This window comes from Macaca mulatta, chromosome 14 (genome assembly GCF_049350105.2).
Source record: "Macaca mulatta isolate MMU2019108-1 chromosome 14, T2T-MMU8v2.0, whole genome shotgun sequence".
Taxonomy (NCBI): Eukaryota; Metazoa; Chordata; class Mammalia; order Primates; family Cercopithecidae; genus Macaca; species Macaca mulatta.
The window spans coordinates 108849086-108875094 of record NC_133419.1 but is presented as its reverse complement, the minus strand read 5'-3'; the positions used below and the strand labels follow the sequence as shown (position 1 = coordinate 108875094).

Here is a 26009-nt window from a genome sequence, read left to right as displayed (position 1 = left end):
CATTATAAAGCCTTTGGTTTCTACTATAAGTGAGATGAAGAGCCATTAAAAGACCCTGGGCAAGAAGCGTCATAATCTCTCTTTTTTTTTTTTTTTTTTTGAGACGGAGTCTTACTCTATTGCCCAGGCTGGAGTGCAATGGCACGATCTCGGCTCACTGCAACCTCTGCCTACTGGGTTCGAGCAATTCTCCTGCCTCAGCCTCCTGAGTAGCTGGGATTACAGATGCGCACCACCACGCTCAGTTAATTTTTGTATTTTAGTAGAGACAGGGTTTCACCACGTTGGCCAGGCTGGTCTTGAACTCCTGACCTCGTGATCCGCCCACCTCAGCCTCTCAAAGTGCTGGGATTACATGCGTGATCCACCACGCCTGGCCTGAAGTGTCATAATATTATTTACATTTTAAAATCTACCTCATTACTATGTTGAGAATGCACTATAAGGTGCAAGGGTTAAAACTGGGTGTAGGATTAGAAAGCACTGATGGTGACCTGGACTGAGGTGATAGCAATGGAGGTACGAGAAGTGGTTCGATTTCAGATGCCCAAGAGGTGGTACTAATAGGACTTCCTGACAGTAAGCATCTGAGATATGAGAAAATGGAGTAAAGCATGACTTTAAGGCTTTTGTCCAGTAAGTGTGGCACTACCATCAACTAGAATAAAAGAAGATTTGACAGGCTTATGATGGAAAGCTTGTGAGACTGGTTTTAGATGTATTACATTTAACGTATCTATTAGATATTCATGTGAAAATGTTGAATAGGCAGTTCAATATGGAAATCTAGAATTTAAAAGGCCTATCAGAAAATAAAAACTTGAAGTCATCAGAATACAAATGGGTTTTAAAGCCTGTTATTGGATGAGATCACTGTGAGAGAAGTGATAAATAAAGACAGAGACCCAAGCGTGAGGTCTTAGGTATCCAACATCAAGAGGTGGAGAGAGGGGTAAGAACTAGCAAAGGAGACAGAAAGAGCAACCACAGCACAGGTGGCAAGAAAACCAAAAGTATGGTATTCTGGACAAAAAGTGAATAAAGTATATCGGAAAGACAGAATAATCAATTTTAAGAAATTCTCCTGACAGATTAGGTAAGATAACCACTGAAACAGCAATATGGAAATCACTGAAAGTTTGTCCACAGAAGTTTTTGCAGAGTAGTAAGGACAAAACCCAGGTTAGAGTGGAATAAAGAGTGGAATTAAGAGAGAACGAGGAGCCAGGCACAATGGTTCACGCCTGTAATTCCCAAAACTGGGAGGCCGAGGCGGGCAGATCACTTGAGCCCAGGAGTTCGAGACCAGCCTGGCCAACATGGCAAAACCCTGTCTCTACCAAAAATACAAAAAATTTGGCCGGAAACGGTGGCTCGCACCTGTAATCCCAGCTCTTTGGGAGGCCGGGGGTGGGTGGATGACTTGAGGTCAGGAGTTCAAGACCAGCTTGACCTACATGGTGAAACCGTGTCTCTACTGAAAATACAAAAACCAGCCAGGTGTGATGGTGAGCCCCAGTAACTCCAGCTACTTGGGAGTCTGAGGCAGGAGAATTGCTTGAACCTGGGAGGCGGAGGTTGCAGTGAACCGAGATTGTGCCACTGTACTCCAGCCTGGGCAGCAGAGGGAGACTGTCCCAAAGGAAAAAAAAAAAAAAAAAATTAGCCGGGCATGGTGGCACCTATAATCTCAGCTACTAAGGCTTGGAGGTGGAGGTTGCAGTGAGCCATGATGGTGCCACTGCACTCCAGCCTGGGCGACGGTGAGACCTTATCTCAGAAAATAAATAAGTAAATAAAAACAAAAATAAATAGAGAAGAGGAAAACTGGAAAGAGTACAGACAACTTCCTTCACAATTTTTTCTATGTAAGAGAGCAAAGAATTGGCGTGGTAATTGATAGGGCGAGAGGAAGTAAAAAAATAATAATTTCTTTTTTTTTTTTGAGACGGAGTCTCGCTCTGTCCTTCAGGCTGGAGTGCAGTGGCGTGATCTCCACTCATTGCAACCTCCGCCTCCTGAGTTCAAGTGATTTTCCTGCCTCAGTCTCCCGAGTAGCTGGGGCTATAGGCGCCCGCCACCACGCCCAACCAATTTTTGTATTTTTAGTAGAGACAGGGTTTCATCATATTGGCCAGGCTGGTCTTGAACTCCTGACCTCGTGATCCACCCGCCTCGGCCTCCCAAAGTGCTGGGATTACAAACATGAGCCACCACGCCTGGCCAAAATAATAATTTTTTAAAGCTAGGATACAGTATGATTGTATGCTGATAGGAACGTTCCAGGATATAATGAAATGTTAATGATGTGGGGAAAGGGAGAGAAACTGCTAGTGAATTTAAATTACACTGGGTAGGCAAGAGGGAATGGGATCTAGTGCGTACGTGGAGGAAGTGACTACAGGCTAAGAGGAGAAGGCAAAAGAATGTCCATGTAGGGGCTGGTACGAGGATAGATGTCATATGACTGAGAAGTTCATATTTTATTGCTTTAATTTCCCAGTGATGTGGAAGTAAGGACAATGCCTGAGAAGATGGGGGAGGAAATGCCAGAATGTTGATAGAAAAGATGTGAAAAATACATCTAGGAAAGTGGAAGAACAAGTGACTCTGGAAATGCAGTATGACTGGCCTCACTGTGGTCATGAATTTAAGGTGCAAACAGCATGGCTGTGTCTTTTTGTCCAGTGACATTCAGCTGTCAGGTACTGGCACTGAAAAGTGGAGACAGATTTGACCAGGGCTGAACACTTTTCCCAAGCGGAGTAAGACAGGGGCAAGGAAGTGAAAGGTGTATTGAAGAGAATGATTATAATGATTGAGAAGAGAATTTTTGTTGGGTAAGGGGGAGAAAATGGACTTCAAGATGAAAAGAGAAAGAGACTTCTGCTTCCAATCATGACAGAATAACAGGAACCAGATTTTCCCTCCTGCCTAAACAACTAGAAAACCAAAAGGCAGGGCAGGACAGTGCTTCCTGAGAAAAGAAAAACAAATGAGGTGAGTGCTACAAATGTCCAAACATACTGCCTAGAAGAGTGTCTCCAGGCCTCATCTCAAGGAGGGTAAACCCAAACAGCGGCTGGTGGTTTCACTACGTTTAAGAGACAGAGTTCAGAGTTTGAAAAGGCTGAGGTGACTAGAATTCGTGGCACCAAGGGAGCTCTGGATATTTATAGAGAAGGCCCTTGCAGCCTGTGGCTGAGTACTAACCTGTACCTGGGTGTGAGAAAACTATATGAGATGGGGGAAGAACCATTAGGAAGGGACGGGCAGAACAATCAGCAGAGCACACACAGGGCCAGAAACAGTTAGTGTTGCCACCAGCCAGAGTGGAAACACTCCTTAAAGTGCCAGGTATTGGGTAGAGTCCACAGAAAGTTACTGAGTCTACAGTGGAGCCAAAGTAGCCCTACTCTGAGTGGTATTCTGGACACACTCTAACAAAACTTAAAGGTAAGCTTCAAAAGGATCAAACTGATTCCAAGCTACCTAACTGAATCACAGCCAAATCCAAAACTATTTAGAGAAAATGTTTAAAATCAGGCCCCTAAAACATATACTCACAGTGTCTGACATCCAGGTAAAAACTACCAAGCATGCAAAGAAACAGGAAAATATAACCTATCACCAAGAGGAAAAAAAAACATCAAAAGAAGCTGACCCAGAATGACACAGGTGTTACATTCAGTAAACAAGGACATTAAGTCAGCTATTATACATATTGCATATGACCAAAAAGGTAGGGGAAGGCATGAACATCACAGAAATAAAATATTTTTTAAATGAATATCAGTAAGCTGTGGAACATCAAATGACCTAACCTACACATAATTGGAATCTTGATGTAAGGGTATAGCGAATATTTGAAGAAAAATGCAAAAATGTTGTCTAATTTGATGAAAACTATAAACCACAGATATAAGACATTAAACAATAAGTTGGTAGAGTCAGTGAGCTGAAGGCTTTAGTAATGGAGGTGGACTGTGGGAACAAAAGCACTAGAGAGAGTCAGAAAGACAGGGTGGTACCAGGTACATCAAGTAGGATGCTTGAAACAGATTATGGAAAGATGGAATTTAGCAAAAATCTATCATTTCTATTGTCTTTGTTTAATCATTTCACTGCAAGATTTTCTACTATTTTTTTCACTGCAAATATATGGCATTTCACTAATTGGGGATCATAAAGGCCAACAAATTTTGTACGTGTGGTATTTGTTGTATAAAATACTTCTTTTGATTTTCCTTACATTTCCATGAACACGAATGGTTTGAATATCTGACATCTGTAAATACATTTTAGTTCAGCATTTGTATCTTCTATTATTTAGCTTCACAATAATCTTCAGTGTAGATGTGTAAACCACTGCATCGCTGTGATTATTTTACTTTATAATATCTGACTGCTAATTATGTGTTAGGTGCTTTACTGTTCCAAATAGTTTACAAGTATGAATTAATCTTTATAACTATCCTATGTGTTCAGTGATATTATTCCTTTATTATTATTATTTTTGAGACAGGATTTTGCTCTGTTGCCTAGGCTAGAGTGCAGTGGCATAATCACAGCTCACTGCATGTTCAAACTCTTGGCCTCAAATGATCAAGTAGCCCTCCTGCCTCAGCTTCCCAAACTGCTGGGATTACAGGCATGATCACTGTGCCTGGCCTATTCACATTTTATGCACACTGTACAACCTGAGATTAAGTTAGATTATTTGTCTAAAATTACAGGCAAAATAAGTGGCAGGGCAGGAAATCAAATCCAAGAAATTTAGCTCGATTAAAGCCACATTCTTAATTAACTATTCTCTGGTCCTTTCCTGGATAAGGAATGAATGGGCTTCTTTTTTTTTTTTTTTTTTTTTTTTTTGAGACGGAGTCTCGCTCTGTCGCCCAGGCTGGAGTGCAGTGGCCGGATCTCAGCTCACTGCAAGCTGCGCCTCCCGGGTTCCCGCCATTCTCCTGCCTCAGCCTCCCGAGTAGCTGGGACCACAGGCGCCGCCACCTCGCCCGGCTAATTTTTTGTGTTTTTAGTAGAGACGGGGTTTCGCCGTGTTAGCCAGGATGGTCTCGATCTCCTGACCTTGTGATCCGCCCGTCTCGGCCTCCCAAAGTGCTGGGATTACAGGCTTGAGCCACCGCGCCCGGCCTTGAATGGGCTTCTAATCCATGGGCCAGATCCAGTCCTTGGCTTAATTTCGTCAGGCTTATAGAGTAAACTGCAAAGACCTATGATTATAAAATTTAGTGACAATTATCTAGAAACCATATGGTGGAAACATCACTACATAGGATACATTTCTTTCCAAACATGGTGTAGGAGGAGGAGGAGGACACCGTTTTCCAAGAAGTTAAATATCTCTTTCCACTGAAATAAAAAATTTCATACCACATTCCCTTTAAACTTTTCAGTTCCTTTTATAAAGGAAAAAAATTTCAAACAAATTCTAGCAATACTTGTATTTTTTGAAACCCAAACAAATAATTTTAAGGAAAAAGCAAAAATAATAAAACTGATAAAAGAGTTTATTTTGGGGAGCTTGTCATTTATTACATTTATTCATTGAACAAACATCTGAGACTCTACTGTGCACCAGCGCACATAAATGAAAAGTCCTCAAGCAACTCGCATTCTAGTATAGTGTTCCTTTAACTGTAGTACACGGACTCCCGAAGGGTCCCAGTACATATTCTTTGTTTTTTTCTTTTTTCAAACACTAAGTTGAACCAGACACCCAAGATATATTCTTAAGACTCAATCTGTAAAAAGAATTTTAAAATTTTGTTTTTGCTTTTAAAAATCTAATAAAATATTAATACAAGTAGAAATCTAAACTTGTTCATATGACCTTAAAACCAAGCACTAACCATAAACAGAAAAAAATTTATAAACTGCACTATATTAAAATTAACTTTAGCCATTAAAAGACACCATTAAGGTAGTGAAAAGGCAGCCCACAGAGTGGAGGAGATATTGCCTTTTTTTTTTTCCTTTAATACGGAGTTTTGTTCGTTGCCCAGGCTGGAGTGCAATGGCAAGATCTTGGCTCACCACAACCTCTGCCTCCCTGGTTCAATGATTCTCATTCTCCTGCCTCAGCTTCCTAAGTAGCTGGGATTACAGGCATGCGTCGCCATGCCCGGCTAATTTTGTATTTTTAGTAGAGGTGGGGTTTCACCATGTTGGTTAGGCTGGTCTTGAACTCCTGACCTCAGGTGATCCACCTGCCTTGGCCTCCCAAAGTGCTAGGATTACAGGCGTGAGCCACCACACCTGGCTAGGAAAGGATATTTCTAATATGTATATCCAAAAAAGGCTCTCATCCAGAATATGTAAAGAACCAAAAAATCCATAAGAAAAGCAAAACAACTCAATTTTATAACTGACTTTTTTTTAGAAATGGAGTCTTGCTGTCAACCTAGGCTGGAGTGCAGTGGCACCATCATTGCTCACTGTAGTCTTGAACCACTGGCTCAGAGAAAGTTAGAAAATTTATATCTCAAAAGCACAGAGCTAAGGCTTCAGGCCTAAATACTGTACCATCATTTGCCCAAACCAAGGAGGGAGGGTGGATTACAGAAGAATAACTTAATTTTTAAAAATGTGTTTGGGTCCTGTGTTAATTGGCTTAGAAAAAAAAAAAGTGTTTGGGGTGGGGGTAGGTGTTATCAGCCAGAAATATAAGATGTTATACAGATCTTTCTAGAACATATTATTGCTTACAAAAATGCACATCTCCCATTGAAATTTAAGAGTGCATTTTCAAGCAATTAGTGCATCTGTAACAATCCCACTTTACCAGGTTATGAGTAAAAGAGCAGATATATAATGGTGTAGAAATATAATATTTGGTATCATGTTAAAAATTAAGAATGTTTAAACACAAGAATGTAAACAAAAATAGAAAAATCCACTGGCTTGCAAAATGATTCAAATGGAATCATTTTTAAATAATTCACTTACTCTACAACAAAATAATACAAATGTTGACCGATTGGTTTGCCCTGAAAACACCCAGAAATCCCTACATAACTCATGGGACAAAAACATACCACATCAAATCATAGAAGCAATATTATGGCAATATTTTAATGACGTCAAATGTTTAAAAGAAAACATTTAGGCTGGGCGCAGTGGCTCAAGCCTGTAATCACAGCACTTTGGGAGGCTGAGACCGGCGGATCACGAGGTCAGGAGATGGAGACCATCCTGGCTAACACAGTGAAACCCCGTCTCTACTAAAAAATACAAAAAACTAGCCAGGCAAGGTGGCGGGCGCCTGTAGTCCCAGCTACTCGGGAGGCTGAGGCAGAAGAATGGCGTGAACCCGGGAGGCGGAGCTTGCAGTGAGCTGAGATCCGGCCACTGCACTCCAGCCTGGGCGACAGAGCAAGACTCTGTCTCAAAAAAAAAAAAAAAGAAAACGTTTAAAAGAAAACAGAGGGGGCTCATGCATATAATCTCAGCATTTTGGGAGACCAAGGTGGGAGGATCACTTGAGGCCAGGATTTCAAGACCAGCCTGGGCATCATAGCAAGACCCCATCTCTAAGAATGGATGGGTGAATGGATGGATGGATGGATGGATGGATAGACAGACAGCAGACAGATGGATAGACAGACAGACAGACAGATATAGGTAGAGAGAGAGAGCGCGCGATAGATAGATAGAAGGATGGAAGGGCATGGTGGGGCGCACCTGCAGTCATAGCTACTCCAGAGGATGAGGCGTGACAACTGCTTGGGCCCAGGAGTTGGAGGCTGCAGTGAGCTATGATCATGCCACTGCATTTCAGACTGAGGAACAAAAGTGAGACCCTATCTCTGAAAAATAAATAAATAACTGGGTGGCGTGGCTCATGCCTGTAATCCCATTACTGTGGGTGGTCAAGGTGGGAGAATCACTTGAGTCCAGGAGTTTGAAACCAGCCTGGGCAACATGGTGAGAACCCATCTCTACAAAAATAACATAATGTAACATAACATAACATAACATAACATAACATAACATAACATAACATAACAACGTAACATAAAATAAAATATTAGCTGGGTGTAGTGGCGGACTACTACTCCAGAGGCTGAGGCAAGAGCACTGCTTAAGTTCAGGAATTCAACGCTGCAGTGAGCTATGATCATGCCACTGCACTCCAGCCTGAGTGACAGAGTAAGAAAAATAAAATTTAAAATAAAAATAAAATTTAAAAACAAAACAAGGAAACAAAGAATGTTATTATTGCTGTATATCTTGCTACATCTTGCTTATGACAAAGGTTTAAGAAAAGCTAAGGTGAAAACACAAGCTGAAGGAAAAGCAAGAAATAATGGCATCCATAGAATTAATGGCATTTTTAAAATCACCTTACTTTTACATGCCCATAACATTTTGAACACCACACAACCACAGTTTAGTTGTTTTAAGATTTGTGAAGTTCCCACCACACTGATTGTGGATTACAGCCATGCGTCACTTAATGACGTTCTGAGAAATGCATCATTAAGCAATTTCATTGTTGTGTGAAAATAACAGCATGTACTTAAACAAATCTAATGGTAGAGCCTACTACACACTTAAGCTATATGGTATAGTCTATTATCCTAGGCTACCAACCTATACAGCATGTAACTGTACTGAAGCTGGAGGCAAACAGAACAAAATGGTAAGTATTTGTGTATCTAAACATAGAAAAGGTACAGCAAAAATACAGTATGAAAAATAAAAAGTGGTACACCTAAATCGGGCACTCACCATGAATGGAGCCTGCAGGACTGGAAGATGCTCCAGGTGAGTCAGTGAGTGAGTGGTGAGTGCATGTGAAGGCCTAGGACATTACCATATATTACTGTACACTTCATAAACACTTAGGCTATGCTAAATTATACAAAAATATTTTTCTTCAATAATAAATTAATTTAAGCTTATTGTAACTTTTTAACTTTAAAAAACCTTTCCTCTTTTTGGAAAACTTTTTGACTTTTTTGTAAGTAACACTTATCTTGAAACACAAACACATGGCCAGGCACCGTGGCTCACACCTCTAATCCTAGCCCTTTGGGAGGCTGAGGTGCAAGGATCACTTGAGCTCAGGAGTTTGAGACCAGCCTGGGGAACATGGTGAGACCCTGTCTCTATTTTAAGAAAAAAAAAACAAAAACAATCACAAACACATTATACAGCTGCACAAACATATTTACTTTCTTTATACCCTTATTCTATAAACTTTTCTATTAAAAAAAGGTTTTTTATTTTTAAACTGTTTCATTAAAAACTAAGACAGACACACACACTAGCCTAGGACTCCACAGCGTCAGGATCATCACCACCATTGTCTTCAACCTTCACATCTTGTCCCACTAGAAAGTCTTCAGGAACACTATCCTGAATGGCACTGTCATCTATGATAACAAAGCCTTCTTCTGGAATGCCTCCTAAATGACCTGACTGAGGCTATTTTACAGTTAACTTTTAAATTTGTTAGAGGGTACACACTCTGAAAAAACAATAACAAGTATACAACCGTAAATGGACTGCTACAGTTTGGATGTTTGCCCACCAAGCCTTATGTTGAAATTTGATCCCCAATATTGTAAGCGGGCCTAACGAAAAGTGTTGGGTCATGGTGGTGGATCCCTCATGAACAGATTAATGCCAGCGGGGGTGGGAGCAGGGCGGTGAGCAGTGAGTGAGTTCTCACTCTGCTAGTTCCCTGAGAGCTGGTTATTAAAAAGAGTCTGGTACCTCTCCCTGCTCTCCTGCTTCCTTTCTTGCCGTGTGATCTCTACACACACAGGATCCCCTTCACCTTCTGCCATGAGTAGAAGCAGGCTGAGGACCTCACCAGCCTACAGAACTGTGGGCCAAATAAATCTTTTCTTTATAAATTACCCAGTCTCAATGGACTAAGATATACAAAAACCAGTAACACAGTCATTTGTTATTATTAGGAGAACAATAATTTTATTATCCTATTATCTAAAGATTATGTACTATATACAATTATATGTGCTCGACTTTTATAAGAGTGGCAGCACAATAGGTTCAAATACATCAGCATCGCCACAGACACAAGTGATATGTTACTGCGCTACTACATTATAAGGGCTACAATAAAGATTTCCAGACAATAGGAAGTTTTTAGCTCCCCCTCCTATAATCCTATAAGACCACCATTATGTATGTGATCCGTTGTTGACCAAAACATCAATATGCAGTAAATGACTGTATATCCAATTAATAGCACTCTAATAACTTTACCAAAGGAAGCCAGTTGGCATGTTTTAGATAATTCATGTAAATTATGAGGTTAGCTATTTGAATGTGTGGGTTCCCTTACTGTTTATGAAGCCACTATTGCTCCCAGTTATGTGATTTTAAACCCCCATTTGCCAATCCCCACTATTCAAAAGAATCAAACTACTGTACAGCTGTCCCTTGGTATATGTGGGAAAATGATTCTAGGACCCACCTCATCACACCCCACCCCTCAGGACACCAAAACCCATAGATGTTCAAGTCCCTGATATAAAATGTCACAGCATTTGCTTATTACCCATGCACATCCTCCCATATACTTTATATCATCTCTAAATTACTTATAATACCTACTATAGTGTAAATGCTATGAAAATAGCTGCTATACTGTATTGTTTAGGGAATTATAAGAAAAAAGATCTGTACATATTCAATACAGATGCAATTTTTTTCCTGAGGTTTTTTTTTTAGATTACTGTTATTTATAGATACAGAAACTGAGGCATAGAGATGTTAAGTAACTTGCCCAATATCACACAGCTAGCAAATGGCAGAACCTGGAGACCAACCTAAGCAGTGTGGCTCCAGAGGCTGAGCTCATAACCACTGTTATATTGCAAGTACACTACTTGCATCTATTAGGGATTCATAAAACCTTTCTTATATCAACAAAAGTGAGGTGGCTTAATAAAAATAAATGTGTGCAGGTGCCATACTAAGTGCATATATGTGATATTTCTCATTTTTTTTTTTTTTTGAGATATAGTCTCACTCTGTCACCCAGGCTGGAGTGCAATGGAGTGATCTCGGCTCACTGCAACCTCTGCCTCCTGGGTTCACATGATTCTCCTGCCTCAGCCTCCCGAGTAGCTGCGACTACAGGCATGTGCCATCACGCTCAGCTAATTTTTGTGTTTTTTTTAATAGAGATGGGGTTTCACCATGTTGGCCAGGCTGGCCTTGAACTCCTGACCTCAGGTGATCTGCCTGCCTCAGCCTCCCAAAGTGCTGAGATTATAGGCATGAGCCACTGCGCCTGGCCTTTTCTGAGTATCTTTAATCTTTGGTTGGTTGAATCCATAGACATGGAACTCATGAATACTGAGGGCTGATTATATATATTTGAATACCAGTAATTCTCACTACGTTCCAGCCACAGCAACTTTTTTTTTTTTTTTTTTTTTGAGGCGGAGTCTCGCTCTGTCGTCCAGGCTGAAGGGCAGTGATGCAATCTCGGCTCACTGCAAGCTCCGCCTCCTGGGTTCACGCCATTCTCCTGCCTCAGCCTCCGAGTAGCTGGGACTACAGGCGCCCGCCACCGTGCCCCGCTAATTTTTTGTATTTTTAGTAGAGACGGGGTTTCACCGTGGTCTCGATCTCCTGACCTCGTGATCCGCCCGCCTCGGCCTCCCAAAGTGCTGGGATTACAGGCGTGAGCCACCGCGACCGGCCCACAGCAACCTTTTAAAGGTGTTCCTCAAACAGGCCAAGCTCATCACTGCACCTTAAGACCTTTGCCTTAGAATGTAGATCATTCAGGTCTCAGTTCCAATGTCACCTCAGAGAGGCCTCCCAAACCAATCTAAGAAAAATGCCCTTCCTCCATTCCTCTCTGCACAACCAGAGACAAAGTCTTCAGATGGTAGAAGAGACACTCTGATTGGCTATGCAACTGTAATTTTAATTTGGAATAAACAGACTTTTAAGAAAAGCGCAGGAAAGCTATGGGAATTTGGCTGAAATGTCAACATGTGGCAGAGAAAGAACATTCAACAAAAAAAAGTCAAACGCAGTTTTTTGTGGAAAATTATTTTCTGTTGTAAATAAGTGAGTAAAATAGTGGCTCCACCTTCCAAACACTTTTTTTTTTTGAGACAAGTGTCTCACTCTGTCGCCCAGGCTAGAGGGCAGTAGCATGAACATTGCTTACTGCAGCCTTGATCTTCTGTGCTCAAGCAATCCTCCTCCTCAGCCTCCCATGCAGCTGAGACTATAGGCATGTACCAACATGCCTGGATAATTCTTAAATATTTTGTAGAGACGAGCTCTTACTATGTTGCCCAGACTGGTCTTGAACTCCTGGGCTCATGCGATCTTCCCACCTGGGCTCCTCAAAATGCTGGAATTACAGGCGTGAGCCTCCGCATCTGGCCTTGAACATCTTATCATGTTGTTCTCGCTACTACCCTAATTACCAGCAAAAACTATGCAAGTGTATTCTTTATGTCTTTAGTGTCAGTATTCATCCAACAGGATATAAGCTCCAAAGTCTAAGAACTTTGTCATATTCACTGATAGTTTTTTTTTTTTTTTTTTTTTTTTGGAGACAGGGTCTTGCTTTGTCGCCCAGTCTGGAGTGCAGTGGTGCAATCTCAATTCACTGCAGCCTCAATCTCCTGGGCTCAAGCAAGTCTCCCAACTCAGCCTCCTGAGTAGCTAGAACTACAACTGTACACCACCACCCCCAGGTATTTTTTTTATTGTTTTGTAGAGACGAGTTTCACCATGTTGTTCAGGGTGGTCTAAAACTCCTGGGCTCAGGTAATCCACCCACCTCAACTCCCAAAGTGCTTGGATTACAGGTGTGAGCCACTGTGCCCAGCCTAACTGACATTTAAAATGGTATCCAGTCCACCATAAATGCTCAGATTTTTATGGAATGAACAAACTCCAGTTACACAGATCAATTACCTTTGATACTATTTGTATGTACTCCATGGATATGACCAACTTTTTTTTTAATTTTTATTTTTGTAGAGATGGTAGGTCTTGCTATGCTGCCCAGTCTAGTCTCCAACTCCTGGCCTCAAGTGATCCTCCTGCCTCAGCTTCCCAAAGTGTTGGGCATGAGCCACTGCATCCAGCCTCTGACCAAAGTTTTAACCTGAGCTGTATCCTGCTTTTTTTTGTTGTTGTTGTTGTTTGTTTTTTGTACAAATGGGGTTGCCCAGGCTGGTATCAAACTCCTGGCCTCAAGGAATATTCTCACCTTGGCGTCCCAAATCACTGGGATTACAGGCGTGAGTTACTGCACCCAGCCCTGCTTTCTTTACAGAGTGTATCAGGCATCTATTTCCTCCACCTACTAACCAAGGCAGGAGGCAAATGGCTTTTAATGACACCTGGGTTCACCAGGACACTAGGCAAAATATTTATTAAGAGAAACCTCAGGTAGGCATGGTACCTCATGACTGTAATCCCAGCACTTTGGGAGAACGGGATAGATTGCTTGAGCCCAGGAAATCCAGATCTGGGCAACATGGCAAAACCCTGTCTCTAAAAATTTTTTTGAATGAGCTGGGCATGATGGTGTTGCACCTGTGGGAGGATGAGGTGGGAGGAACACCTGAGCCTGAGGAGGTCAAGGCTGCAGGGAGCTGATTGCACCACTGTACTCCAGACTGGGGGACAGAGTCAGACCCTGTCTCAACAGAAAAGGAAAAGAAAAAGAAAAAGAAAAGAGAAAAGGAAAGAAAAACCTCTCTGGCTGACTGGCTCTTTTGCTCATACCTGTAATCCCAGCACTTTGGGAGGCCTACACAGGAAGATCCCTGGAGCTCAGGAGTAGAGACCAGTCTGGGCAATATGGTGAGATCCCATCCCTATAAAAAATTAGCCAGGCCTAGTGTGGTATATGCCCGTAGTTTCAGCCACTCAGGAGGCTGAAGTGGGAGGATCGCTTGAGCCTGTGAGATGAAGACTGAAGCGAGCCATGATCATGCCACTGCACTCCAGCTTGTGTGAGAGTTAAACCTCCTCTCAAAACAAACAAAAACAAAAACAAAACCTCTCTTTTTACTAGAAAGATGCCTAGTATCCTCTTTCTACCTTCCAGCAGTCTAACATTCCCCTCCTCTAATCCACTGAAAAATGACTGATCAAAATTTATCCTGAGCTGCCACTTCCTTTTAGAAGTTTTATGTAACATACATTACCTCCAGATTATGGTAATTGTTCAATCATTTATTTTCATAGAACATGAAAGATTCTACCATTTACATGTATCATAAAGTTTTATAGTTACTGATTAGTCCATTATTCCCTCTCCCATTCCTTCCCATGACCAACAGAGACACCGCTGAAATTCGTTTGCTCCCTAGGCTGTGTCAAATGCAACCACCTCTCTAGAACAGTACACTGAAGTAGGGGAAGGCCGCTCTAAGGTTCATGTCCCTCTCAGATGTGCCTTTCAAGAGGGCAATTTCTATCAACCCAATGAAAAATTGACAAGTTCTTAATGAGGTTCTCATTTGTACTTAACTAGACATATTAAAAAGAATTCTCTCGTTATGTATCTTAACCACATTCACCAACAATATTCAAATCTTTGTATCACATCCATATTCCTTGCCAAGCACATCCTGACTCTGTGCTTTCACACTGGCTGTTCCCTCTAGAAGGAACAGCCTTCTAAATATTACATGACTTGCTCCCTTGCTTCATTCTGGTCTTACCTCAAATACCATCTCCTCAGAGGCATTCCCTCACTATCTTATCAAAAATAAGCCAGGTGCAGTGGCTCACGTCTAATCCCAGCACTTTGGGAGGCTGAGGCAGGCAGATCACTTAAGGTCAGGTGTTCGAAACTAGCCTGGCCAATATGGTGAAACCCCGTTTCTACTAAAACTGCAAAAATTAGCCGAGCTTGGTGGTGGGCACCTGTAATCACAGCTATTTGGGAGGCTGAGACAGGAAAATTGCCTGAACCCAGTAGGTGGAGGTTGCAGTGAGCCAAGATCATGCCATTGCACTCCAGCCTGGGCAAGAGAGTAAGACCCTGTCTCAAAATAAATGAATAAATAAATAAAATAATAATCATAATCATAGTACTGAGCACTCTACTCTCTCCTTTACCCTGGTTGTTTTTCTTCATGGTACCTATCACAACTTGAGCTACAGTATGTATTTAACTGTTTATGTTTATTGTCTCTCTTCCCAACAAAAATGTAAATTACACAAGGGCAGGAGCTGTCTGCCTAGTTCATCATTATCTAGTTAGAATTAGGAAATATTAAATTCTTGTTCAATGAATAAATTTATTTCCCATAGACTTAATTATTCCTGTTATGGTTATGGTTTCAATGAACAAGATGTTACTGGCACAAATGCCCCTCATCTATGGCCATCTCACAAGCAGAGTATAAATATACAGAAAATAGAAGTAATAACTTTTATGTGTAAAAGCCAAAAATAGATTGACGGCTTGAGAGTACCTCTGCTCACATATTTTTCAAATATTCCTCAGTAACTACAGAACTTTATTTCAAACCCCCTTGCCTAGCACTGAAGGCCCTTTGTAATCTGACCCGACTTCCCTTTCACTTCTATCCCTCTTGTTGTTTCCCTGTATTCTGGGTTTCTACGCTGCAACAATCCCAAGGAACACTATCCATACAGAATATCTAACACAGCATGCAGCCCTCCTTACACTGCAGCCAAACTGATCTAGCCTAGATTCCTACCAAATTTTCTCCTAATTACCACCTACAAAAGGTTTACCCATTATTCAAAATCCAGCTCCAACACTTTCTCCATAAAATTTTCACTGATCATCCCAAGAGAAATTATTTCCTCAATCTGTGAGGGAGCATAGAGCAATTGGTAACACATGTGAAACCTTTGCCTTACAGTAAATCATTAGTAACTTTTAATCTCCTTTAGTATATGGCAAATTCCCAAAGAGCATGGACATTGTTCTATATATCTTTGCATTCTCCATGGTGCCTTGCACACGGGTGTCAATAAAGTTATTTTAATAATGAATAAATTCTACAGGCACTTTTTATTGTTGTTGTTTTATAGAAACAGGGTCTTGCTATATTGCCTAGGTTGGCCTCAAGTAATCCTCTCACCTCATCCTCCCAAGGTGCTGGGATTACAGGCATAAGCCACCACGCCCGGCCTCTATACACACTCTGAATCACTGCTTTACATTTCCATTTTCTTTCCTCTTAAAGGATAAACAAAATTTCCACTCAGAGAGGAGAAGTAGTATGAATCATATTTCAGTTTAATGTTTGATTTCTCTTGTGGTTCAGTTATACACTACTGCCTTCTTGTGACTCCATCTCACTAGATCCAATTAGAAGGAGACAGAGTGAGAGTTAAGAGTTAGTTATTAGGCAGAAAATGACCTCTGGCATGCTAGTTAGCTAACAAGTAACCAGCCAGGTAGGGGTGTGTGCACACACATGTATGAGAGAGAGACAAGAGACAAAGAGAGAGGATACTAGTTGTTATCAGGAGAAGACCCAGCTGGAAAGATCTCAAATAATTTAAATCATCAAAGGTATCTGAACAGGAAAGTGATATGGTGAGAACTGCATTTTGATCTAGAGCTCAGATCAGAGCTAAGAGATAAAAATAGTGAAATCATGGGAGTTAAGACTGTCCCAGAAAAAAACATACAAAGATAGAAAAGGGCTGAAGATAAAATCCTAGGATATAATTCTACTGGGGGCAGGGGAGGGAAGTCAGTGAAAAAACAAAGGTGATTTGAGAGACAGCAGACCAAGAAGGGAATGTCATAAAAACCAAAAGAGAAGCAGAGGAAAGAGCAATAATGCCAGAAAAGAGGATAAATATTATCAGAGAAGAATCTCATTTGATAATCAGGAGGTTGCTAATGCTTTTACGACTGACAGGTTCTATACAATTGAGTAGGAGAGAAGAGTGAGCCATATTACAGTAAGTTAAGGGGCTAAGAATTATAAAGGCAGCAAACGGGGGCTGCTTTTCCAAGAACTGTGACAGTGAGAAATGGACAAAAGTTTTAGGCAGAGGCAGAGTACAAGTTTATATGATGAGGAGGCAGAGTGCAGGGGCTCATGCCTGTAATCCCAATACTTTGGGTGGCCGAGGCAGGTGGATCACTTGAGGTCAGGAGTTTGAGACCACCCTGGCCAACATGGTAAAATCATGTCTCTACTAAAAATACAAAAATTAGCTGAGTGTGCTGCTGTGTGCCTGTAATTCCAGCTACTCAGGAGGCTGAGGCAGGAGAATTGTTTGAACCTGGGAGGCGGAGGTTGCAGGGAGTGGAGATCCCACCACTGTACTCCAGGCTGGGCAACAAGAGTAAAACTCTGTCTCTAAAAAAAAAAAAAGTTTATATGAGGCGACACATGGACTTTCTTATAGGCATAGGAGTGAGAAAAACGGGAAACTGGAAAAAAAAAAAAAAAAAAAAGAGGGGACATACCACCAAGTCCTGGGGGGAAGACGAGGACTGAACAAGAACAAGCAGAAGGAGACACTTTAGGAGGTAGCATGGAACAGAGGAGAATATGGGAGAAACAAGAAAAATGTGTGGTATCGACCAAGGAAGTTAAGGGCACTTCAAATAGCTGGGTAAAGTAACGTGCTAAGAATTAAGAGGAGAGCCGGGTGCAGTGGCTCACGCCTGTAATCCCAACACTTTGGGAGGTCGAGGCGGGCAGATCATGAGGTCAGGAGATCGAGACCATCCTGGCTAACACGGTGAAACCCCGTCTCTACTAAAAATACAAAAATTAGTCAGGCGTGGTGGCGGATGCCTGTAGTTTCAGCTACTCGGGAGGCTGAGGCAGGAGAATGGCATGAACCCGGGAGGCTGCAGTGAGCCGAGACAGTGCCACTGCACTCTAGCCTGGGCGACAAAGCGAGACTCTGTCTCAAAAAACAAAAGGGGGGGGGAGGGGTGGTGAGGCTCAGCAAAAAAAGGTTTAAACAGTTGCTGTTTGGAGTACAACAATGAACTGGAAACAAAAAAAATGAGCACTAAGGGCCAAGATGGTAATTGCAAAAGAAAAGGAACAATCACAATTACATGTTCAAAGTAATCTGAAACAGAAGATAAAATTATAATATCAGATCCCTACGAACGTTCTACAGACACACTTTCTAAGGAAAAACAACAAAGATAAAGTAGTTACATGGAAAGGTTTTCAGAGATATAAACCCCTAAGCAGTTGATAACTGTATATGTCAAAATGTGCTACACAAATCTTTACATAGCTGAAAGACTTCTAAGATCCAGCAATAGTCCGCTTGCTTTAAACAGACAATAAAATTATTAGAGTCAAATTCCAATATTAAAAAAGAAAAGCAGCCGGACATGATAGCTCACGCCAACAATCCCAGCACTTTGGAAGATAGAGGCGGGTGGATCATAAGGTCAAGAGATGGAGACCATCCTGGCCAACATGGTGAAACCGTCTCTACTAAAAATACAAAAATTAGCTGGACGTGGTGGCGGGTGCCTGTAGTCCCAGCTACTTGGGAGGCTGAGGTAGGAGAATCACTTGAACCCGGGAGGTGGAGGTTGCAGTGAACCAAGATCACGCCACTGAACTCCAACCTGGCAACAGAGCAAGACTCCATCTTAAAAAAAAAAAAAAAATTAAAAAGAAAGAAAAGCCGGTGATTTTTATGACATTGGCTTCTAATTTCTAAGTTACACATCAAGAAAGTTTTGAGTTATGTGTGATGGCTCAAGCCTGTAATCCCAGCACTTTGGGAAGCCAAGGCTGGCAGATGGCTTGAGCCCAGGAGTTCAAGACCAGCCTGGACAACACGGGGAAACCTCGTTTCCATAAAAAATTAGCCAGGCATGCTGGTACACACTAGGACATGCTGGTCCCAGCTAGGAGGCTGAGGTGGGAGAATCACCTGAGCCCAGGAAGTTGAGGCTGCAGTGAACCGTCATTGTGCCATTGCACTCCAGCCTTGGCATCGGAGTAAGACCCTGCCCCCTGTCTCCAAGAAAAAAAAAAAAAAGGAAGTTTTGAATCTTTCAAAACATATTAGCTATCCCTTTGAACTCTGTGTCCTCCACAAATTCAATAAACTTAACTTTATTCAGCTTACTGATAAAGTAAGTAAGGACATATACTTTCAGCACAACACTAAAGGCCTCCTTCAAGGACTGATTTATTATCCTTATCATTCATGACCTGAATTATACCTTCAGGTATAGTTGTCTGACTGATAATGAATCAAATTCTAATAGTAGTCTCATCAAGCCCACACTTCTCCATTTTGACCATGGGACCTAATTTTGTCAAAAATGCTCTGGTGAAATCTAACTGTACAATGTCAAAGGCATTTTTCTAATGAACCAAGTTATTAATCCCATCAAAAATGGGTATGAGGCTAATTTAGCCACTCTCCAGCCAGTTCTGTCTCTATTCAAGGTAGCACCAGCCTTGAATTTAAATAATCCTACAAATTATGTTACAGAACTACCCTGCAGAGGTCTCACTACATTTCTCCCAAAGACAAACTTCAGTCTTCCCACTTGATGATTAGTTACTTTTTAATGTACAAATAGTCATCCATCCTCATCCTCGGTCTCACTTTCCAGTTTCAGTGACACGTGGTAAACCACGATCTGAAAATATTAGACAAAAAAAATTCCAGAAAGAAACAACGGGTTTTAAATTGCACATTCTGAGCACTGTGTTGAAATCTCCCACAGTCTGGCTCCATCCAGTATATCCATGTTGTATACCTTACTCTCCCATTAGTCACTTAGCAGCCCTCTTGGTAATCAGATCAGAAAAAACAGTATATATAGGATTTGGTACTGTCCACAGTTTCAAGTATCCACACGGGTCTTGGAATATATTCCCTGGGGGTAAGTGGGGGATGGTGGGTAGCGGGTGGCAGGGGCTACTATGTAAGGCAATCCCTCATCACCTCCCAATGAGGATAGAAAAAGATTTTCTAGCCCACTTGAATACATAAACTTTTGGATATATATAGATAAAAGAACCAAATGTTCATTTATAATGTCTATTACTTTAAACATCTTTAAAATCATCTACTATATAAAATAATATTCATTTAGAAATTCAGCATTTTCCCTTAATGAACATTTCATAAGACAATGTTATTGAATTTTTCTCAATGTATCATTGGCATCTGTCTTCATGTTCACCAGAGTGAGTCACTTACTAGTTTTTTTTTCCCCCTTTATTTGTAAATGTTCGAGTTAAAACACTGTTTAAATTCTTGTGAGCTTTTAAACCTAAACCCTAAGTACCCATTTTCCGTATATTCAGGCAGTTTTTCCATTCACAGGTCTGTGCTGTGGCTGTAGATTCAGAATTTCCACAAGGTAAGTACTTAACTAATCTGAAGCAAAGTCGCCTCCACAGGTAAGTACTTAACTAATATGGACCAAAGTAGCTTCTCCTCCAAACAATCGTTTGTGAGGTTTTGTAAGGAGTAGAGAGCAGTGACTTACTTTTTTCTGAGAGTTATTTTTGGGGAGAAAAAGACCTTGCTTTATATCCAGGTAATCAACAAGTCAAAATTTTGCAGAATCAGGGACAAAATTACTTCTTAAACACATTTCAATGAATAGCATAGATACTGTTTATGTCACCATACAGATGCAACAGGAGTCTTCAGAAATTAAACATATTCTTTCCTTTTTTTTTTTTTCCATTCAGTCTCACACCAGCAGTGGCGCGATCATAGTTAACTATAACCTCTAACTCAGAATTATCAATAGCACCTATATTGTAGGAACACTGTGAAGATTAATGTATCTAAAACAATCCTCCCACCTTGGCCTCTCAAAGAGCTGAGATTACAGGAGTGAGTGATCACTGGGCCCAGTCCACAAATTTTCTTTCTGAAGTAAAGCATGGGAATTTTGCTATACCATTATAAAAGAGAAAAGCAGAGTGGGATGGGTTACTCAATTCCCCTGAATTAGTTTTCTTAAAGAAAGAGGGAGAGTAGTTCTAGTAATTTATTGTATTATACTAATTAAGTGCCAGGCACGGTTTTAAGCATTATAGATACATTAACTAATTTAATCTTCACAAAGGTCCTATGATACAGGTGCTACTGATAATGTTGTCCTACTCATAAGGAAACTTGCCCAAAGTCATACCGCTTTTAAGTGGTGGCTATTCAGGGAGTCTAATTCTAGGGCCCCTCTCCCTTTCAAAAGGTGATATATACAGTACTCCCACCTCTTAGTAAAATTTGTTCTTCATTTTATGAGGCAGTCCCATCTGTTAGACAATCAAATATCAGTGGTCTAAAGAAGATATGATGGTTAGGTTCCCGTACATTTTCTTTTGTATTATTTTCTAGTATTCATCCACATTGCCTGAAGGCATGAGAGGTCTGAGGAAGAGGTGGTTCATCCTTTGTATTAGGCTGGTGCAAAAGTAACTGCGGTTTTTGCCATTAATATTATGTTCCCTGAGCTAATCAACACCCCCATTTCTGTCGTACTTTAAGGCAAATGATTAACTACTACAGACACATACACAGAACAGACTAGTTCCAAGTCTTCCTCATTCTTCTCCAAACTTTTTAACTGGTGGAGAATCTGCCCCTGTGGGCCTAGATCTCCCTTGCTATATAAAACTAACTTTAAATATTGTCTTTGACAAGGTAACTTTCCTGCGCCCTAAAACGATGGCATCGCTTCATCAGTTGTCATCTGGTTGTGCCCTGTAACGGGGGTGGGGGTTAGGAAGCAGTTTCCTAAGAAAAAGGAAAAAGATGAACTCAAGAATGGGAGAATTAGGAGGGAAGGTGTAACACGCAGAAAAGGGAGGAAGGGGGGTGGAGTGGGAGGCACTGCTGGTCTGACTTGGAATTTCGTGCAGACAGAACGAGAACAGAAATGGAAGAAGTGGGGGGTCGAGTCACTGAAACCTGTTAGGCAGCATTTTCTTGGCTTTTCCTTTGATGCGTCTTAGACACTGCTTTACAAGAAACTGAGACCTAACAGTACTAACGGCCCACCTGGTCAGGACACCGCACGACCATTCATCTCCCGCTCCCGGCCAGAGCTGGTCCCTTGAAAGCACCGCTCCCCGCCAGCGCTCAGTCAGGCTTTTCTCCCAGCGGCCAGTCGGCAGGAGGGACCACCAGAGCCTGTCGACCCCAAGGCCACAGACCCGCGTTCCGGTCCTCGCCGGCTGCCACCGCGGCTTCCCTGCCAGTGGACAACCCCTGAACACTCCCACATTTCGCAGCTGAACCTGAACCATGCCTTTCCCGAAGAGCCGAACCCAGCCGCCACACAGTAAAACCCAAGCTGGAGTGAGGGTCTTACCTTTAACAGATTAGACGTCGCCATGTTCCTTCAACTTGGACTCTCGCGAGAGGACGCGAGAATTCGTGGCGCTCCCGGCCAGGCCTTGACCGGAGGCCGGAGTTCCCACCAGGGCCCAGGGCCCGCCGGCCCGCACCGGGGTGTGGCGGGCGCTGGGGCAGCGTGCCGACAGCGCTGACCTCGTCCCAAGCACCAGGAGCTTCCTCACTCTTGTCCCCTACATGGTCACCAGAGCTTCCCCACGCGAAAGACCTCATGCACGCGCTCAGGAAGACGGGAAAGGCGAATGCTGCCGAGAAGGTAACGGGAGCCGACCTGACTTGGAAGAGGAAGCATCGACTCCACGAGCCTCCCCGACTCCTTCGGCTTAGCTTTTGTGGTTGCACCTTCCGCGGCCACCCGCAACGAATTTAGCTCGGCTTAGGCCCGCAGCTCAGGTTCCGCGGCCGCGTCACGTGACGCGAGGGCGGGGACGCGCTCGGGAGCGAGCGTGGGAGCCTGGAAGCCTCGGTGGGTCCCAAGGCCGCAACGAGGCCAGGACCGCGCCCTCTGCTGGCGGGACCTGGCGTTTTCCCGCACCCCTCCCCACATCCCGGACTCGGTGTTAAGGGAGTTGCATTGCCGTGAAGTGCTTAAAACAGCTGTCTTCAATAATTGGTGCATAGAATGCGCCCAGTAAATATGTGTTGAGTGCACAAGCGTATTGACTCTTAATATTTATATTCAAGAATGCCTGGCACTTAGATAAAATATTGTTCAGCGCTTTGGGAAGCCGAAGGGGGAGGATCACTTGAGGCCAGTTCAAGACCCTCATCTTTACAAAAAAGTTTGGGAAAAAAGAAAAGATTGTTTAGGTAATGAATATTAATCTTCGATTTTCTGAAGGCACAGTATCCTAGAAGATCCTAAACTATAAGCCCCCAGGTTTTACCCCTTCAGACCACAAACCACTGGCCAAGGAGAGAATATAATTTACGTGTAGAACCTACAGGATACCTGGTATTGTATTATGCAAGTTTACAAACAGCCTTCATACGGCCATAATGCATAGAAATAAGAGCGAGCTCTGGACTAAAAGCAGAGAAGAGGGATGCACCTACTTAAAGAATCCAGTCAAGTAGTTAATACTTGTTTGAGCACTTGTATATACTAGGCACAGGAAATACAGGATTAAATAAAAGAGAAGACCTCTGCCCTCTTGGAGTTTATGGCCTAATAAAGTAGCCAAATGTTAAGCATGGTTACACAAGTCAAATATCACTTAGTGGGAGTTGTGATAAATACTGCGAAGAGGCCGGGCACAGTGGCTCACGCCTATAATCCCAGCACTTTGGGAGGCCGAGGCAAACTCCTGAACGAGGTCAGGAGTTCGAGACCAGCCTGGCCAACATGGTGAAAGCCTGTCTCTACTAAAAATACAAAAATTAGCTGGGCGTGGTGGCGAGCACCCGTAATCCCAGCTACTCGGGAGACTGAGGCAGGAGAATCGCTTGAACCCTGAAGGTGGAGATTGCAGTGAGCCAAGATCGTGCTATTGCACTCCAGCCTGGGCGACAGAGCGAGATTCCGTCTCAAAAAAAAAAAAAAAAAAAAAAATGCGAAGAAGACAAAAAACTGCAAACAAAAAAATACAGTGTGCATTTGAGAGCGTAGGAGGGGAAAGGAAACTAGTATCTTAATCTCCACCCTTTGCTTATGAAAGGAACTTTATAACTGAACCTTAAGACACTTTTGAGAGTCTGATTTGAACATCCCACTGTCAACCGAAGTATTCCAATTTTCCTAACTCACTTGTTCTGGAAACGCCACTGCTACAACTCTGGCTTCAATAAGTTCTCCGTTCCATTGACCCCACCACTTGTTATCTGCCATCTCCTTCTGTTGTCACTCTTTCTCATCCAATTTAGAATCGGCCCACTGTTATAAAAATGTTTAAATATTTAAAATGCTTAAATATTTATTTCTTAAAAATAGCGCAGGCACATAATACAAAATTCAGAAGGTGCTAAAAATAATACAATCAAAAGTAGGCCTTTCACTTTCTGGGGTGATGTAATGTTCTATATTGTGGTAGGAACTTCAGTTATTCAGGTGTATGCACTTGTCAAAACTCAGCCAGTATACCCTTAAAATTTATGCATTTTAGCCAGGCACAGTGGCCCAGGCCTGTAATCCCAGCACTTTGGGAGGCGAAGGCAGGCAGATCACTTGAGCCCAGGGGTTCGAGACCAGCCTGTGCAACATAGCTGTCTCTAAAAAAAAAAAAATTTAAAAATTTAAAAAAACTTATGCGTTTAATTCAAAAGAGAAAATAGTAAGCAAAATTTCAGTTTAATGCTATCCATACTGAAGAATTTAGGAGTAAGTGAATCTATATTTATAATTTACTTGGAAATGTATCAAAAAATAAGATGAACTGATGCTTGGGTAGAAACATTGATAAAGCAGGCTGGGTGCAGTGGCTCATACCTGTAATCCCAGCGCTTTGGGAGGCCAAGGCCAGTGGATCACCTGAGATCAAGAGTTCAAGACCAGCCTGGCCAACATGGTGAAACCTCGTCTTTACTAAAAATACAAACAATTAGCTGGGCATGGTGGCAGATGCCTATAATCCCAGCTACTTGGGAGGCTGAGGCAGAAGAATCACTTGAACCCAGGAGGCAGAGGTTGCAGTGAGCCAAGATCACGCCACTGCACTTCAGCCTGGGCAACAAGAGCGAAACTCTGTCTCAAAATATATATATATACATCTATATAGATAGATAGATACAGCAAGCATAATAAAATGTTAATGATAGAGTCTAGGTGGTGGATATGCTAGTGGTCCCTGTGTAAAACCAGCTCATTTATATGTTTAAAATTTTTCATAATTAAATATTTGGGGACAATTTTTTAAAAATAGGCCTGTCTTCCTCCACAGTCCCCCAGGCATCCGTTCTTTCTTCTCATAGACAACGGTTACATTTCTTGTGAATTCCTAGGACATGCTGTGCATGTATCAGCATTCATATATGTATTATTTTTTCTCTCCCCACAAATCGTGGTGTACTACTTATATTCTTTAATATACTTGTTTTCACTCAGCAGTATGATATAAATTACTGAAAAAAATTTTTGTGCCTATTTTTTTCACACTTTCTTTTCTTCTTCTTTTTGAGACAGAGTCTTGCTCTGTCGCCCAGGCTAGAGTGAGGTGGCATGATCTCCACTCACTCTAGCAGGTGGGGGTGCAACCCCCACCTCCCAGGTTCAAGCGATTCTCACGCCTCAGCGGCCTGAATAGCTGGAATTACAGACATGAGCCACCACGCCCAGCTAATTTTTGTGTAGAAACGGGGTTTTACCATATTGGCCAGGCTGGTCTTGAATTCCTGGCCTCCAGCAATCCTCCCACCTCAGCCTCCTAAAGTGCTGGGATTACAGTTGTGAGCCACCATACCTCACCTTTGACCTTAAAAGTCAAAGCTTTTAAGTTGTAAGAGGGGCTTTGTGAAATTATGTTGGCAAGTAGAAATGAGCATATGTTTCTTCTTATATTTGTATAAGACATATAAAAAGCAACCGTTCCTTCTTATATTTCATAGCCTCTTACGTGATTAATTACATGGGAAAATGCTCAGAATATAATAGGTAAAAATATAGGATGCAAAATTGCACATATGTGCCGTAATTCCAACTTTGTCAA

At 42.0% G+C, this 26009-nt stretch overlaps 1 protein-coding gene across 1 annotated transcript in view; it reads right to left on the bottom strand.

The window, feature by feature from the left end:
- CUL5 (cullin 5) overlaps positions 1-22781 on the bottom strand; it is a 104837-nt gene extending 82056 nt beyond the window's left edge. Inside the window, 2 exon segments of the mRNA XM_015115606.3 lie at positions 22325-22351; positions 22354-22781. Of these exon segments, the coding sequence (XP_014971092.1) occupies positions 22325-22351; positions 22354-22581 (255 nt within the window). The 5' untranslated portion in view covers positions 22582-22781.
- Positions 22782-26009: the final 3228 nt, after the last annotated feature.